General features: G+C 43.4%; 1 protein-coding gene across 50 annotated transcripts in view; it reads right to left on the reverse strand.

The window, feature by feature from the left end:
• Nucleotides 1-15354, reverse strand: part of LOC124008017 (protocadherin gamma-C5-like) — a 138990-nt gene that overhangs the window by 10998 nt on the left and 112638 nt on the right. For 3 of the 50 annotated variants that reach the window (XM_046319237.1, XM_046319097.1, XM_046318951.1), the window contains exon 1: nucleotides 10343-12937. The exons of 41 other annotated variants lie outside the window; for them this stretch is intronic. In XM_046319237.1, coding sequence (XP_046175193.1) covers nucleotides 10343-12787 — 2445 coding nt within the window. In that variant the 5' untranslated portion in view covers nucleotides 12788-12937. Of the gene's footprint in view, nucleotides 1-109; nucleotides 2794-4053; nucleotides 6640-10342; nucleotides 12938-15354 lie in introns of those variants that run through there. 6 more of the 50 variants (XM_046319246.1, XM_046319105.1, XM_046318947.1 and 3 more) reach the window with 4 other exon arrangements.

Here is a 15354-nt window from a genome sequence, read left to right on the forward strand (position 1 = left end):
ACATTAATTCGCTTATAAATAAACAATACAGCACTGTCCTCTTTCCTATTATGCACATGAGGGTTTAGTGCTGACTGAATGTCAGTCACCATAGTCAGTCTATGCTCACCTGTTGGCTCTCGAACGTCCACGCGCTGTCAGGTAATGATGCATCAAGCACGTTTATCATGTCCTGAAAGTCAGTGGTGCTGCTGGGCTTAACGAGGGTGAAATCACTGAACTCGGAGACCGGAGAGAGACACGACCTGAAGGACTGGCTCTGAGACAACATGTCCCCTCCCAGGACCTCCACATACTTAATAGGGCCGTCAGTGTTGAGCTGGAGCTGCAGGTTTCTGTTGGGATTCTTGTATCCGTCAGAGTCAGCCCGTCTGATACAGCAACTCGAGCTGCTCCTGCTGTTTCTAACGCATTTCACCACTAAGATGAGAAAAGTCAACAAAGACAAAACGGACACTGAGGCCAGAGAGATGATCAAATAAAAGGTGATTTTACTGTTTCTCTTGCTGGGCTCGGCTGTTTTCTGGCGGAAGTCCGAGATGGGCTCGTGGAGCCCGTCCTCTAACACGATGTTGACTGTGACTGTGGCGGACTGGACCGGCTCCCCATTGTCCTGTATCTCTATAAGCAGCCTCTGAGAGGAGTCATCCTGCTCTGAAACAGCGCGTTTAGTCCTCACCTCCCCCGTGTAAAGATTCACACTGAACAGAGAGGAGTCTGTGGCCTCCACCAGCCTATAGGAAATCCAGGCGTTATGGCCCGAGTCTGCGTCCACTGCCGATATCTTAGTGGTCAGGTGGCCTGCTTTAGCGGACCGGGGCATCTTCTGATGGGAGACAGAGCCCATGACCACCGAAGGGTAAATAACAGCGGGTGCATTGTCGTTCTGGTCCAGGATAAAAACATGAACCGTGACGTTGCTGCTCAGAGACGGAGAGCCGTGGTCCTTTGCCTGGACCTGTATCTGAAACACCTTCAGTTTCTCATAGTCAAACGAGTGCATGCTGTAGATGCTGCCGTTATCTGAGTTTATGTAAGTATAGGAGGAGACAGACACGTCTTGTACTTTAGAGTCTAATATAGAATAGGAGATCTTGGCGTTTTCTCCAATATCCATATCCAATGCGGACACGGAGCATATAATATAACCAGGTGTGTTATTCTCATTGACGTACACAGTGTACGCAGTGTCTGGAAACCTAGGTGGATTGTCATTCACATCCAGAATACGGACTGGGATGGTTTTCTTGCTGGTGAGAGGAGGGGAGCCCGCATCAGTAGCCGTTATCTCTATGCTATACTCTGGGAACGTCTCACGGTCCAGAACACCATTGGTGACTAGTGCGTAATGACTGGATATGGAAGGTTCCAATGTAAAAGGATAGCTTGGTTGGATTTGTAGTGTCACCTTTCCATTGTCTCCAGAGTCAGGGTCCCGTGCACTAATCAAAGCCACTACAGTCCCTTTGGGTGCGTCCTCGCGCACTGGGCTTGGTTTAGATGTGAGGCTAATTTGGGGAGAGTTATCATTGACATCTATGACATCAATCTGAACGTTGCACTGTCCTTCCATCTCAGGCATGCCTTTGTCTTTAGCAATAATTTCGATTCGGTACGAGGGAGTGCTCTCGTAATCCAGCGTACCCTTCAAATACATTTCCCCAGTTTTTGGATCAATTTCAAACAAAGCCTTTACAGACTGCGCAGTATGGTCTCCAAAAGAGTATTCGATCTCTCCATTTGGGCCATCGTCCAAATCGTTTGCCTCGACCTTTAGGAACGACGTGCCCTGTGGAGTGTTTTCGTTTAGAGATACTTTGCATAACGGATGTTTGAATATGGGGTTGTTATCGTTGTTATCTAAGACAATAATTATAATCTGTGAGGTCCCAGATCTAACTGGAGAGCCACCATCAAGGGCGGTTAACAACAGCTGATGTCGAGCCTTATTCTCTCGGTCCAAAGCTTTCTCCAGACACAATTCCGGAACTTTTCTTCCGTTATCTTGATCCTTTATTTCCAAGCTGAAATGTTCGTTTTTGCTGAGAGTGTAGGATTTTAAAGAATTGTCGCCAACGTCAGGATCCTGCGCGCTCTCCAAAGAAAATCGCATACCTGGGGCAGTGGATTCTGCTATTTTCAATGTGCGCTCAGATGATTGAAAATGAGGAGCATTATCATTTATATCCCGGATGTCAACTTCCACTCTGTGAAGCTGCAGAGGGTTCTCAATGATGACTTCTAATGGCAAGAGGCAACTGGCGCTTTGTCCGCACAGACTTTCTCTGTCAATTCTATCGCTGACAACTAGCTCGCCCTTACCTAAATCCACACGGAAATACTGTTTACCAGCCACAGACGCTATCCTCATTTCACGAAAAGAAATCTCTGATACTTCCAAACCCAGATCTTTTGCTATATTTCCAACCACGGATCCCAAGCTCAGTTCCTCTGGAACCGTATAACGAATCTCGGCTCCTATTGTATTCCAAGACAAACAGAAACACAACAGCCATTGCATTAGTCCTCTCCAATCACTGAGGCACGTTCTCTCCTTCAAGCTCAATTTCTTCATATTGCTATATCCCGAAATAATAACACGTGGAAAACATGCTTAAAATAAAATATTCCAACGAATGTGTTATTGATCACCTCTCCTTTTTAACCAAGTATCTAATTCCATTGTGAATGAATGGCTGAGCAGAGCTCCGTCTCTCACCAGCTCTGTGCATTGTATGGGCTACTGTGCTGTGGCTGGAGGAGGGAGTAGATCTCTTTGTACAGTTAAGCATGCCATTGGTGCACAGCGCAGCGCTATATAAACCAACTGAAAACAGAGTAGCTCTTAAAGTCATAGCCAGCTTTCTGCTGTGGGATTATGCGTTGTAAACCTGCTAACACATCAGATCATATTTCATGAAGAAATGGAAATATAATCACGAGGTAATACAAAATACCTGCTTTCCCCATTGCACGAATAGTTATGAAATAATGACAGTGATGATAAAAGTAATAGCCCTTTATCTGAGGTCAAAGCAAACCGTGTTAAAGTGTACATATGTCCAGTAGATGTGTGGGACATGATGCAGCAACAAAACAGAACGCTGACGGTTTCGGGGCAAGTGGAGAGCGCGTGTCACTGTCCATGGTGCTGAAATGTACAACCCTTCTCTGCGCGCGTGGAAGAGAACAACGTTACTAGTTCCTGGGAGCATATCCATGCTCATGAATTAATCCTCATTTATGTCACAGATATACTTGTTCTGTTTATTTGAGTATAAAACTTGCATTCACAAATAGCATAAAAATACGTAATTTCCACGAACCTATGAAATGTTGAGGTTCTTTAAAACTGTGGGCTAATGGGCTAAAGCAAAAATGATAGCTTCGACTGCGCAAATAACATGCAGGCCTGGTGTAAAACACAACCATGCGGGGAAGGAAGGGAACCTGACCGTGTGATGTGAAGAAAACATCGTTTATGTCATTTTCACTTAAAATTATGCTTCACATTTATGATGAGCAAAAATTACATTGAAGCCTTGCCGTTCCAACTCATAATTCTTTCCAGTGATATTATGTCACTCAAATGAAATGCTTTTACTATGGCTGACCTCTTGGCTCTCGAACGTCCACGCACTGTCAGGCAAAGATGCATCAAGCACGTTTATCATGTCCTTAAAGTCAGTGGGAGTCTCATCTTGCCATAGAGGGGTGATAATAGTTTGTACCCAAACCGTTTGGACGCTACAGACGATTTTGACAGAAGACCGATTTTCGGGATGTCTCATGGTCTGACCAACAGTGCTCCAGCTCTGTCACCTTTCACCGCATATGCGGAAGTGCGGCAACAGCGGATGTGTTGGATTGAGAAGCATCCAATGCAAAACATCTATACATTATTCGAGCTTTAAACGCTGTCATAAAGACTGAATGCAAAAGAACCCAATTATATAGAATCGAAATGAATAGAAGTGGTAAAACCCAGTTCCAGGAGATACAGTCATAAATGAAGAACGATATAAACCGGTGGTAATAAAAACATACTCTCACCTGTTGGCTCTCGAACGTCCACGCGCTGTCCGGTAAAGATGCATCAAGTACGTTTATCATGTCCTGAAAGTCAGTGGTGCTGCTGGGCTTAACGAGGGTGAAATCACTGAACTCGGAGACTGGAGAGAGACACGACCTGAAGGACTGGCTCTGAGACAACATGTCCCCTCCCAGGACCTCCACATACTTAATAGGGCCGTCAGTGTTGAGCTGGAGCTGCAGGTTTCTGTTGGGATTCTTGTATCCGTCAGAGTCAGCCCGTCTGATACAGCAACTCGAGCTGCTCCTACTGTTCCTAACGCACTTCACCACTAAGATGAGAAAAGTCAACAAAGACAAAACGGACACTGAGGCCAGAGAGATGATCAAATAAAAGGTGATTTTACTGTTTCGCTTGCTGGGCTCGGCTGTTTTCTGGCGGAAGTCCGAGATGGGCTCGTGGAGCCCGTCCTCTAACACTATGTTGACTGTGACTGTGGCGGACTGGACTGGCTCCCCATTGTCCTGTATCTCTATAAGCAGCCTCTGAGAGGAGTCATCCTGCTCTGAAACAGCGCGTTTAGTCCTCACCTCTCCCGTGTAAAGATTCACACTGAACAGAGACGAGTCTGTGGCCTCCACCAGCCTATAGGAAATCCAGGCGTTATGGCCCGAGTCTGCGTCCACTGCCGATATCTTAGTGGTCAGGTGGCCTGCTTTAGCGGACCGGGGCATCTTCTGATGGGAGACGGAGCCCATGACCACCGAAGGGTAAATAACAGCGGGTGCATTGTCGTTCTGGTCCAGGATAAAAACATGAACCGTGACGTTGCTGCTCAAAGACGGAGAGCCGTGGTCCTTTGCCTGGACCTGTATCTGAAACACCTTCAGTTTCTCATAGTCAAACGAGTGCATGCTGAAGATGCTGCCGTTATCTGAGTTTATGTAAATATAGGAGGAGACAGACACGTCTTGTACTTTAGAGTCTAATATAGAATAGGAGATCTTGGCGTTTTCTCCGATATCTGGATCGGAAGCGGACACTGAACATATTATTGATCCAGCAGCATTGTTTTCTCTGATGTAAACAGTGTAAGAATGTTGGGAGAAAACTGGAGGGTTGTCATTAACATCTAAAATATTAACTGTGATTATTTTATTCGAGGTCAAATGTGGGGACCCGGAATCGGTTGCTTCAAGCTCAATACGGTATTCAGGATATTTCTCCCGATCTAAAGATGCACCAGTCACTAGTGCGTAATGATCTGCAAATGAGGGATTTAATTTGAAAGGGTAATCTGAAGACATACGAAGGGAGACCTTGCCATTGTCCCCAGAGTCTAAATCATTTGCACTAATTAGAGCTATCATGGTACCTACTGGGGCATCCTCTCTAATGGGTTTGGGTGAGGAGGTGATGGTTATCTCAGGTGAGTTATCATTAACATCTACAATAGTCACCTGGACACCACAGTGTCCCTCCATAGATGGCGTGCCTTTGTCTCTAGCGCATACATCAAATTTATATGAATGACTTTTTTCGTAATCTAATGCATCGGATAAAGTAATAGTTCCTGTGTCTTCATTGATTACAAATAGCATTTGAATGGACTCTGCTGTATGCGATTCGAATGAATACTCGATTTTACTATTTGGGCCTTCATCCAAGTCGTTGGCTCTAACTGTCAATACTAATGTCCCGGGTACTGCATTTTCACTCAGTTGGATTTCATACAAGTCTTGGTCAAAGCTAGGCGCATTGTCGTTTATATCTATCACCATCACAGTAACATGCGTGGTTCCAGATCTTGCCGGAGTACCTCCATCAACCGCAGTTAGAATTAGGTTGTGCACCGGCTGCTGTTCCCGGTCTACAGTCTTTTCCAGAACCAGCTCGGCAACCTTTGTGCCGTCTTTATTGTTTTTAACGTTCAAAGCAAAGAAGTCATTTTTATTCAGAGAATATGAGCGCAAATAATTTATCCCGACGTCATGGTCCTGCGCTGTTTCCAAACGAAACCGAACACCAAGTAGAGTTGATTCGGGCACTTTTATAGTGTTCTCGCCTGACATGAAAAGTGGAGAGTTGTCATTTATATCCAGTATTTCCACCTCAACCCGATAAAACTGAAGTGGATTCTCAATGATAACCTGTAGTGGTAACAAACAACTCGCGCTTTGTCCGCACAGACTCTCTCTGTCTATCCGTTCATTTACAATGAGCTCACCCTTTCCTAAATCCACAGCGAAATATTGCTTACCAGCCCCGGGGGCTATCCTCAGTTTGCGATCAGAGATTTTAGCGATGTCAAAGCCTAAGTCCTTAGCTATATTTCCAACAACAGAGCCCACGTCCAGTTCCTCGGGAATGGTGTATCGAGTCTGCGCCTCTATTGTATTCCACAAGACAAAAAACATCCACAGCACCAGCCATGGCAACATCTTTATCTTGACTATCGTCCACATCTCCACAAATAGCGTGCAATAGATAAAGCACTTGATCTGTCACACATCGTAAGAGAATGCAATGCAATTACCAAATACCCAGTAATTGCTTAAATGAACGGCTAAATCCAATACTTGTACATCGATGTGAGCCCAGCTATGTCTCTCCCAGCTCTGTTCATTGTAGGGGATATGGTGTTCAGGCTGGGGAGGGACTAGATCTCTTTGTACAGTTCGGTACATGATTGGTTTACAGAGCTCCAATAGATTACTATTAGGAGCAGCTCTGAGTTAAAGTGACAGTGGAGCCAAAGATATAGGCTGAGGCAATGTTCCCTCTAAACTGTGAGCAGGGGCCGTAGCCCAGAGACTGCTGCGCAGCTCCCCCGGGACAGCCACGCAGAGCGCAGAGGTAATATCATCCCATGGAGAGAAGCACAAGATTGAACTTTCTATTGTTTTCCCTGTTAGTTAACACTATCAACGTTTCCCTTTACTGTGACAATTGTGATTGAGTCAAAGCAATATTAGCCACTTTCAATGCAACATCCTGAAAGAAAATGAACTATGACAGGGATTGTTGAAGGCAGAACACAGGACTATCAACAACGCAGGTCCTACAGGTCCTAGTTTTGTCGCACCTGGACTACTGTTCAGTCGTGTGGTCAGGTGCCACAAAAGGGGACTTAGGAAAATTGAAATTGGCTCAGAACAGGGCAGCACGGCTGGTTCTTGGATGTACACAGAGAGCTAATATTAATAATATGCATGTCAATCTCCTTTGGCTCAAAGTGGAGGAGAGATTGACTTAATCACAAGCTGTATTTATGAGAGGTGTTGACATGTCGAATGCACGAGCTGTGTCCAGTAGTTCAAACAGACAGCTCGGACACCCATGCATACACCACAAGACATGCCACCAGAGGTCTCTTCACAGTCCCCAAGTCCAGAACAGACTGGGAGGTGCACAGTACTACATAGAGCCATGACTACATGGAACTCCACATCAAGTAACTGATGCAAGCAGTAAAATTTGATTTAAAAAAACAGATAAAAATACACCTTATGGAACAGCGGAGACTGTGAAGCAACACAAACATAGGCACAGACACATGCATACACACACTCATACACAATAACATACACACTATACACACATGCACACATGTATTTTGTACTGTAGATATGTGGTAGTGGTGGAGCAGGGGCTTGAGGGCACACAGTGTGTTGTGAAATCTGTCAATGTATTGTAATGTTTTTACAATTGTATAAACTGCCTTCATTTTGCTGGACCCCAGGAAAAGTAGCTGCTGCCTTGGTAGGTACTAATGGGAATCCATAGTAAATACAAATACAGGACTCAGCCCGTACTCTACACAGGCCGGTGCAGCATAACCAATCAGAGCTGCAGTAGGTCTATATGCAGACAGATCATTGCCATATATGGATCTGTGCCATTTATTTTTAACTGGACTGTGTTTACAGCATGAGTGGTCGTGAGTAGATGCACTTGTCTTGAGATCAAAGCAAGAGCTGCATGTGCACATTTTGTTCATATCCTTTGATAGTGAATTATTAACCCAGTTATAGATCATTTGTAGTCAGCAATAGGAGAGTGATTGCTTCCTACAAGGTTACAAAACCTGTGCATTTCGAGACATCTTTGAAAAGCAAGTCAGGTCAAGAGGTTTTTTTTTGTCTTAAAGGGGAAGTGCTGTGTTCGAGACAGCCTTGAATAGCCAATAGGCAGAAGGTAGCACACTTTTTCAGATTCTCTGTAATAATGGGGGAATAACAATTAATTTTTATTTTGTTATGTGGTTTATTCCATCAAACAACACAACAGCATTTTCAGTCACCTCCTTGTCTGAAGGACACGTGGATAAACAGGTTAATGTCAAGCCCTGCATGTTTTTTTCAAAAGTCTACTGAAATGTAGGCCTACATTGAACACAGATTGGCTGCTACTGTAGGCTGAATGACAGAACAGCTATTTCCATGTTAAAATGTTATGGAATGCGTATTCTCCATTGTTTTTGATTGTGAGCCACACTGGTAGGCCTACATTATGATCAAATAGCCACAGCAGCCTACTTGGCCACTGTTAAAACGGTAACTTAATGTGGGTACAGCCTCAGTGTTCACAGTAAACGCATGCAGGAAGTTGCACAGAATTGTTTACAACGTTATAGTTTGGGCTCAGCTGACCTGAAATTTTCTCGGTGCCCAAAAATATAAGAGGGAACATTGGCTGAGAATTAATGGAATAGGCCGGCATAGAGATAAAGATGAAATGGCTTGATTACTTTGTATTGTATAAATCATAGGCCAATTATTTGAACTGAATGCCACCTTGCTTTTTATGTTATAAAACATGTAATTATCAAATGGGATATGTGATAAAACTGGCTATGTGATCAAACTGTGAAGAATCCAGCCAGGTCACCTGTGATACAAGTCAGATTTAGACGTCCATCCATGTCTGAGGACATCGGGAGATGACGTGGAAACCAGCCACTAGAGGCCACGATGAGTGCTGTTACCTTCAAGTAGGTTTCTGTTGTGGACGGGAATGGTGGATAGGAATAAGCGTCAGCATGTGCCTCGCGCAGGCCAGGTGCAAAAGGTTGCATGTTCAAATCCAGCTATATTAGTTTTTTTAGGATAATTGTTTTAAGCCTATCCCGCCTAAACATAAAAATTCGGGTGTTAATTCCTAAACGTAACCTTAAAAACACTTTGAAATTTGACGTTTGGATCAACTTTGAAATGTAACGTTTGAGAAACATGGATGAACATCTAATTCTGACGTGAGACTGTGCGAGCTTGTTTACAGCAGACTGGAAGATTGTAACACTGTAGATGTAGGACAGTTAAGGGATTCAATGAATTGACTGTTACAAAATGCACACGTGGAACCTTTCATTTTTATGAATATATCCAACTGCATTAGTATTTGGCTAAACTACATTGTTTAGGCAATGTATGAGTTATCTTAGTGTATTTGAACCATGGATGAATAATACAAAGAAAATAAAACATGAGAAATTATAGCGAAATTTAGTCTACACATAAATTGCATGTAGGCCTACAGCAAATTGCTGAAAAACACTGTTCTAAAATAGCAAAACAATGCTATAGCAAATGTCTTCCAGTTCATATAGAACATAAATAAGGTATGCCTTTGTGTCAGAATTAATGTGCAGGAAGAATACGTAGGTTTGTTTTCACTTTCAGCACCACCGTAGTGGCCGTCACTAGTTGCCACAGCCACAAAAGTAGTTAACCGCGCCTATTTCTCTACTTAACATTGTGCTTTAAAATCTAACCACACTGCTAACCTTACGCATAACTTTAAACATAAATTAAGACCAAACAGATAATTTTTGTTTTCATGAATCTTTACAATAGCGTCTAATCATTTTGACTTTGTAGATGTGGTAACTAGTGAAAACACAGGGTAGAGGACAGTGGCAAACTGAACCAATGAGGTTAGACAGCGAAGCAAAAAAAAAAAGATTCAAAAAATGAAAAGTTCAAATGAATGCTAGAAACCTCACGTGAAAAGTGTCAATGGAAGTAAAATAACTGAAAGAAGAAAATACTAAACGAAACCCCTGATGTTATTAATTTTCTTTTCATTGCAGAGTACAATAAAAGTATTTACGAATCCAAGCAACAATCTAGACAGTAAAAATATGCCAATAAATATCGGTCGTTCCTTTTCACTTTCAGCACCACTGCAATGGACAGCGCGGGAAATGAAATTTACGGTAAACAGCCATATTATGCATTGTAAGGCGAACATATCTATGGAAACAATAGCACGTTTATCTTCAATTACCAATTCAAACAATATGCTCACCTGTTGGCTCTCGAACGTCCATGCACTGTCAGGTAAAGATGCATCAAGCACGTTTATCATGTCCTGAAAGTCAGTGGTGCTGCTGGGCTTAACGAGGGTGAAATCACTGAACTCGGACACTGGAGAGAGACACGACCTGAAGGACTGGCTCTGAGACAACATGTCCCCTCCCAGGACCTCCACATACTTAATAGGGCCGTCAGTGTTGAGCTGGAGCTGCAGGTTTCTGTTGGGATTCTTGTATCCGTCAGAGTCAGCCCGTCTGATACAGCAACTCGAGCTGCTCCTACTGTTTCTAACGCACTTCACCACTAAGATGAGAAAAGTCAACAAAGACAAAACGGACACTGAGGCCAGAGAGATGATCAAATAAAAGGTGATTTTACTGTTTCTCTTGCTGGGCTCGGCTGTTTTCTGGCGGAAGTCCGAGATGGGCTCGTGGAGCCCGTCCTCTAACAATATGTTGACTGTGACTGTGGCGGACTGGACCGGTTCCCCATTGTCCTGTATCTCTATAAGCAGCCTCTGAGAGGAGTCATCCTGCTCTGAAACAACGCGTTTAGTCCTCACCTCCCCCGTGTAAAGATTCACACTGAACAGAGACGAGTCTGTGGCCTCCACCAGCCTATAGGAAATCCAGGCGTTATGGCCCGAGTCTGCGTCCACTGCCGATATCTTAGTGGTCAGATGGCCTGCTTTAGCGGACCGGGGCATCTTCTGATGAGAGACAGAGCCCATGACCACCGAAGGGTAAATAACAGCTGGTGCATTGTCGTTCTGGTCCAGGATAAAAACATGAACCGTGACGTTGCTGCTCAGAGACGGAGAGCCGTGGTCCTTTGCCTGGACCTGTATCTGAAACACCTTCAGTTTCTCATAGTCAAACGAGTGCATGCTGTAGATGCTGCCGTTATCTGAGTTTATGTAAATATAGGAGGAGACAGACACGTCTTGTACTTTAGAGTCTAATATAGAATAGGAGATCTTCGCATTCTCACCTATATCTGGATCGGAAGCGGAAACTGAACACATTATTGATCCAGCAGCGTTGTTCTCTCTGACGTAAACAGTGTAAGAACTTTGGGAGAAAACTGGAGGGTTGTCATTAACATCTAAAATATCCACTGTTATGATTTTAATGGAGGTCAAAGCTGGCGACCCTGAGTCCGATGCTTCAAGCTCAATTCGGTATTCAGGGTATTTCTCCCGGTCTAATGTTGAATGTGTTACTAGTGCATAATGATCTGCAAATGAGGGATTTAATTTGAAAGGGTAATCTGAAGACATACGAAGGGAAACTTGACCATTTTCTCCCGAGTCCAAATCCTTTGCACTAATTAGTGCTACCATGGTACCTACTGGGGCATCCTCTCTAATGGGTTTGGGTGAGGAGGTGATGGTTATCTCAGGTGAGTTGTCATTAACATCTATAACCGTCACCTGAACATCGCTGTGCCCCTCCATAGATGGCGTGCCTTTGTCTCTCGCACATACATCGAATTTGTAAGAGGGACCAATTTCGTAATCTAACTCGTGTGACAATGTTATTTCTCCTGTCTCTTGGTCGATAGCAAAACGTTTTTGCACGTCATCTGGTGTTTGTGACCCGAATGAATAAACTATCGCACTGTTAGAGCCCTCGTCTAAATCGTCAGCTTTTACAGTCAACACTAATGTTCCAGGATTGGTATTTTCACTAACATGGATCTCATACAAGTCTTGCTCAAAACTTGGTGCGTTGTCATTGATATCCAAAACGATAACTGTAAATTTCGCTATTCCCAATCTAGCAGGAGAACCTCCATCAAATGCCGTAAGAATGAGATGGTGGACAGACTGTTTCTCTCTGTCAACAGCATTTTCCAGAACAAGTTCAGGAATCTTTGTTCCGTCTCTGCTATTCTTAACATTCAACTTGAAGAAGTCGTTTTTATTCAAGGTATAAGAGCGCAGCATATTCGCTCCAACATCAGGGTCCTGTGCCGTTTCCAACGGAATTCTTGCCCCTGGTAGGGTTGATTCCGCCACATTAACTGTGTTTTCTTCTGACTTGAAACGTGGAGAATTGTCATTTATATCCAGTATTTCCACCTCAACTCGATAAAACTGAAGTGGATCCTCAATGATAACCTGCAGAGGTAACAAACAACTCGCGCTTTGTCCGCACAGACTCTCTCTGTCTATCCGTTCATTTACAATGAGCTCACCCTTTCCCAAATCCACAGCGAAATATTGCTTACCAGCCCCGGGGGCTATCCTCAGTTTGCGATCAGAGATTTTAGAGATGTCAAATCCCAAGTCCTTAGCTATATTTCCAACAACAGAGCCCACGTCCAGTTCCTCAGGAATGGTGTATCGAGTCTGCGCCTCTATTGTATTCCACAAGAGAAAGAACATCCATAGTGCCAGCCATGGAAAAATCTTAATCTTGACTAGCGTCCACATCTCCACAAATAGCGTGCAATATATAAAGCACTTGACCCGTCACACATCGCAAGAGAATGCAATGCAATTACCAAATACCCAGCAATTTCTTAAATGAACGGCTAAATCCAATACTTGTACATCGATGTGAGCCCAGCTATGTCTCTCCCAGCTCTGTTCATGGCAAGGGATATGGTGCTGTGGCAGGGGGAGGGCATAGATCTCTTTGTACAGTTCAGCACATGATTGGTTTACAGAGCTCCAATAGATTACTATTAGGAGCAGCTCTGAGTTAAAGTAACAGAGCAGCCAAAGATATAGGCAGAAGTTCGTGTCATAGGCAGGCATAGAGATAGAGATGATCTGACTTGATTACTTTGTATTTTAGTGGGGCATACAAATTTTAGGATAATAATTTGAACTGAATATTTTTTTATGTCCTAAAACATGCATTTATCAATGGGATGGATATGTGATTAAACTGGATATGTGGTCAAACTGTGATTAAACTGGAAGAGTAACATTGTAGATGTAGGACAGTTTAGGGTTTCACGAATTGACTGTTACAAGATGCACATGTGGAACCTTTCATTTTCATCCATAAATCTCACTGAATTAGTATTTGGCTATGATATTTTTTAGGCAATGTATGAGTTATATTAGTGTACTTTGGAGAAGCAATACTTTCAGAAGAACACATAAGAAATGATTGGCTACAGATCATTTTCATGTAGGCCTATATCATATTGCTGAAAAACACTGTTTTAAAATATCACAAAATCCTATAACAACATAAATAAGGTATGCCGTTGAGTCAGAATCAATGTGCAGGAAGAACGCATACATTTGTTTTCACTTTCAGCAGCACGGTAGTGGTCGTCACTAGTTACCATACCCACAAAGTCATAAACCTTGCCCATTTCTACAATTGACCTTCTTAAACCTAACCCTAACATTTACCACACTGCAAACTTTATGCGTAACCATAACCTTAAATTAAGACCAAAAAGCTTATGTTTGTTTTCATGAATTTTTACAATAGAGCCATTTTGATGTTGTGGCTGTGGTAACTTTTGGTTACTGAATGTAGTGGACAGCACCAAACGGAATCACTGAAGCTTGTTCTCAGAATAGACGTAACATAGTAAACATACATTTGTGACGCTCAAATTGGTATGATAAAGTAAATGACCAAAAGTATATGGACACCTGCTCGTCGAACAACTCATTTTATGGGCATTAATAAGGAGTTGGTAGCCCCTTTGCTGATATAACAGCCTCCACTTTTCTGGGAAGGCTTTCCACTACATGGAACTTTGCTGCGGGGACTTGCTTCCATTCAGCCACAAGAGCATTTGTGAGGTCGGGCACTGATGTTGGGTGATAAAGCCTGGGTCACAGTCAGTGTTCCAATTCATCCCAAAGGTGTTCGATGGGGTTGTCAGGGCTCTGTGCAGGTCAGTCAAGTTCTTCCATGCCGATCTCTACATACCATTTCTGTATGGACCTCACTTTGTGCACGGGGTTATTGTCATGCTGAAATAGGAAAAGGCCTTCCCCAAACTGTTTCCACAAAATTGAAAGCACAGAATTGTCTAGAATGTCATTGCATGCTGTAGCGTTAAGATTTCCCTTTACTGGAACTAAGGGGCCTTGCCCGAACCATGAAAAACATCCCCAGACCCTTTGTCCTCTTCCACCCAACGTTACAGTTGGCACAATGTATTGGGGCAGGTAGCGTTCTCCTGGCATCAGCCAAACTCTGCTTCTGTCGGACAGCAAGATGTTGAAGTGTGATTCATCACTCCAGAGAACCAGCAGAAGCTTGACATTGTTCATGGTGATCTTATGCTTGTGTGCAGCTGATCGGCCATGGAAACCAATTTCATGAAGCTCCCGTGGAACAGTTCTTGTCCTGATGTTGCTTGCAGAGGCAGTTTGGAACTCGGTAGTGAGTGTTGCAACCGAGAACAGATGATTTTTATGTGCTATGCGCTTCAGCACTCGGCGGTCCAGTTCTGTGAGCTTGTGTGGCCTACCACTTCGTGGCTGAGCCGTTGTTGCTCCGAGACGTGTTCCACTTCACAATAACAGTACTTACAGTTGCCCGGGGTAGCTATAGCAAGGCAGACATTTCACAGACGGAGTTGTTGGAAAGGTGGCATCCTATGACTGTGCTATGTTGAAAGTTTACTGAGCTCTTCACTAAGGATTTTATACTGCCAATGTTTGTCTATGGAGATTGCATGGCGGTGTGCTCGATTTTATACACCTGTCATCAATGGGTGTGGCTGAAATAGCCAAATCCACTCATTTGAAGGTGTGTCTTCATACTTCTGTCTATATAGTCCATGTTACATTTGGTATAGTTTCATAAGACAGATGTTACTTAAGGCAAAAGCAAAAGTAGGGTGGTTGGTCGAGTAGATGGTTGGGTATATAACGCGAACGTCTAGCAACCCAAAGGTTTGCGAGATCAACTCTCATCATGGACAACTTCAGCATTTTAACTAATTACTTTTTACAACTTTTAAACTACTTACTACTTTTTAGCTACTTTGCAACTCCTTAACATATTAGCTAAGCCG

The sequence above is a fragment of the Oncorhynchus gorbuscha genome, linkage group LG02, assembly GCF_021184085.1.
Source record: "Oncorhynchus gorbuscha isolate QuinsamMale2020 ecotype Even-year linkage group LG02, OgorEven_v1.0, whole genome shotgun sequence".
NCBI lineage: Eukaryota > Metazoa > Chordata > Actinopteri > Salmoniformes > Salmonidae > Oncorhynchus > Oncorhynchus gorbuscha.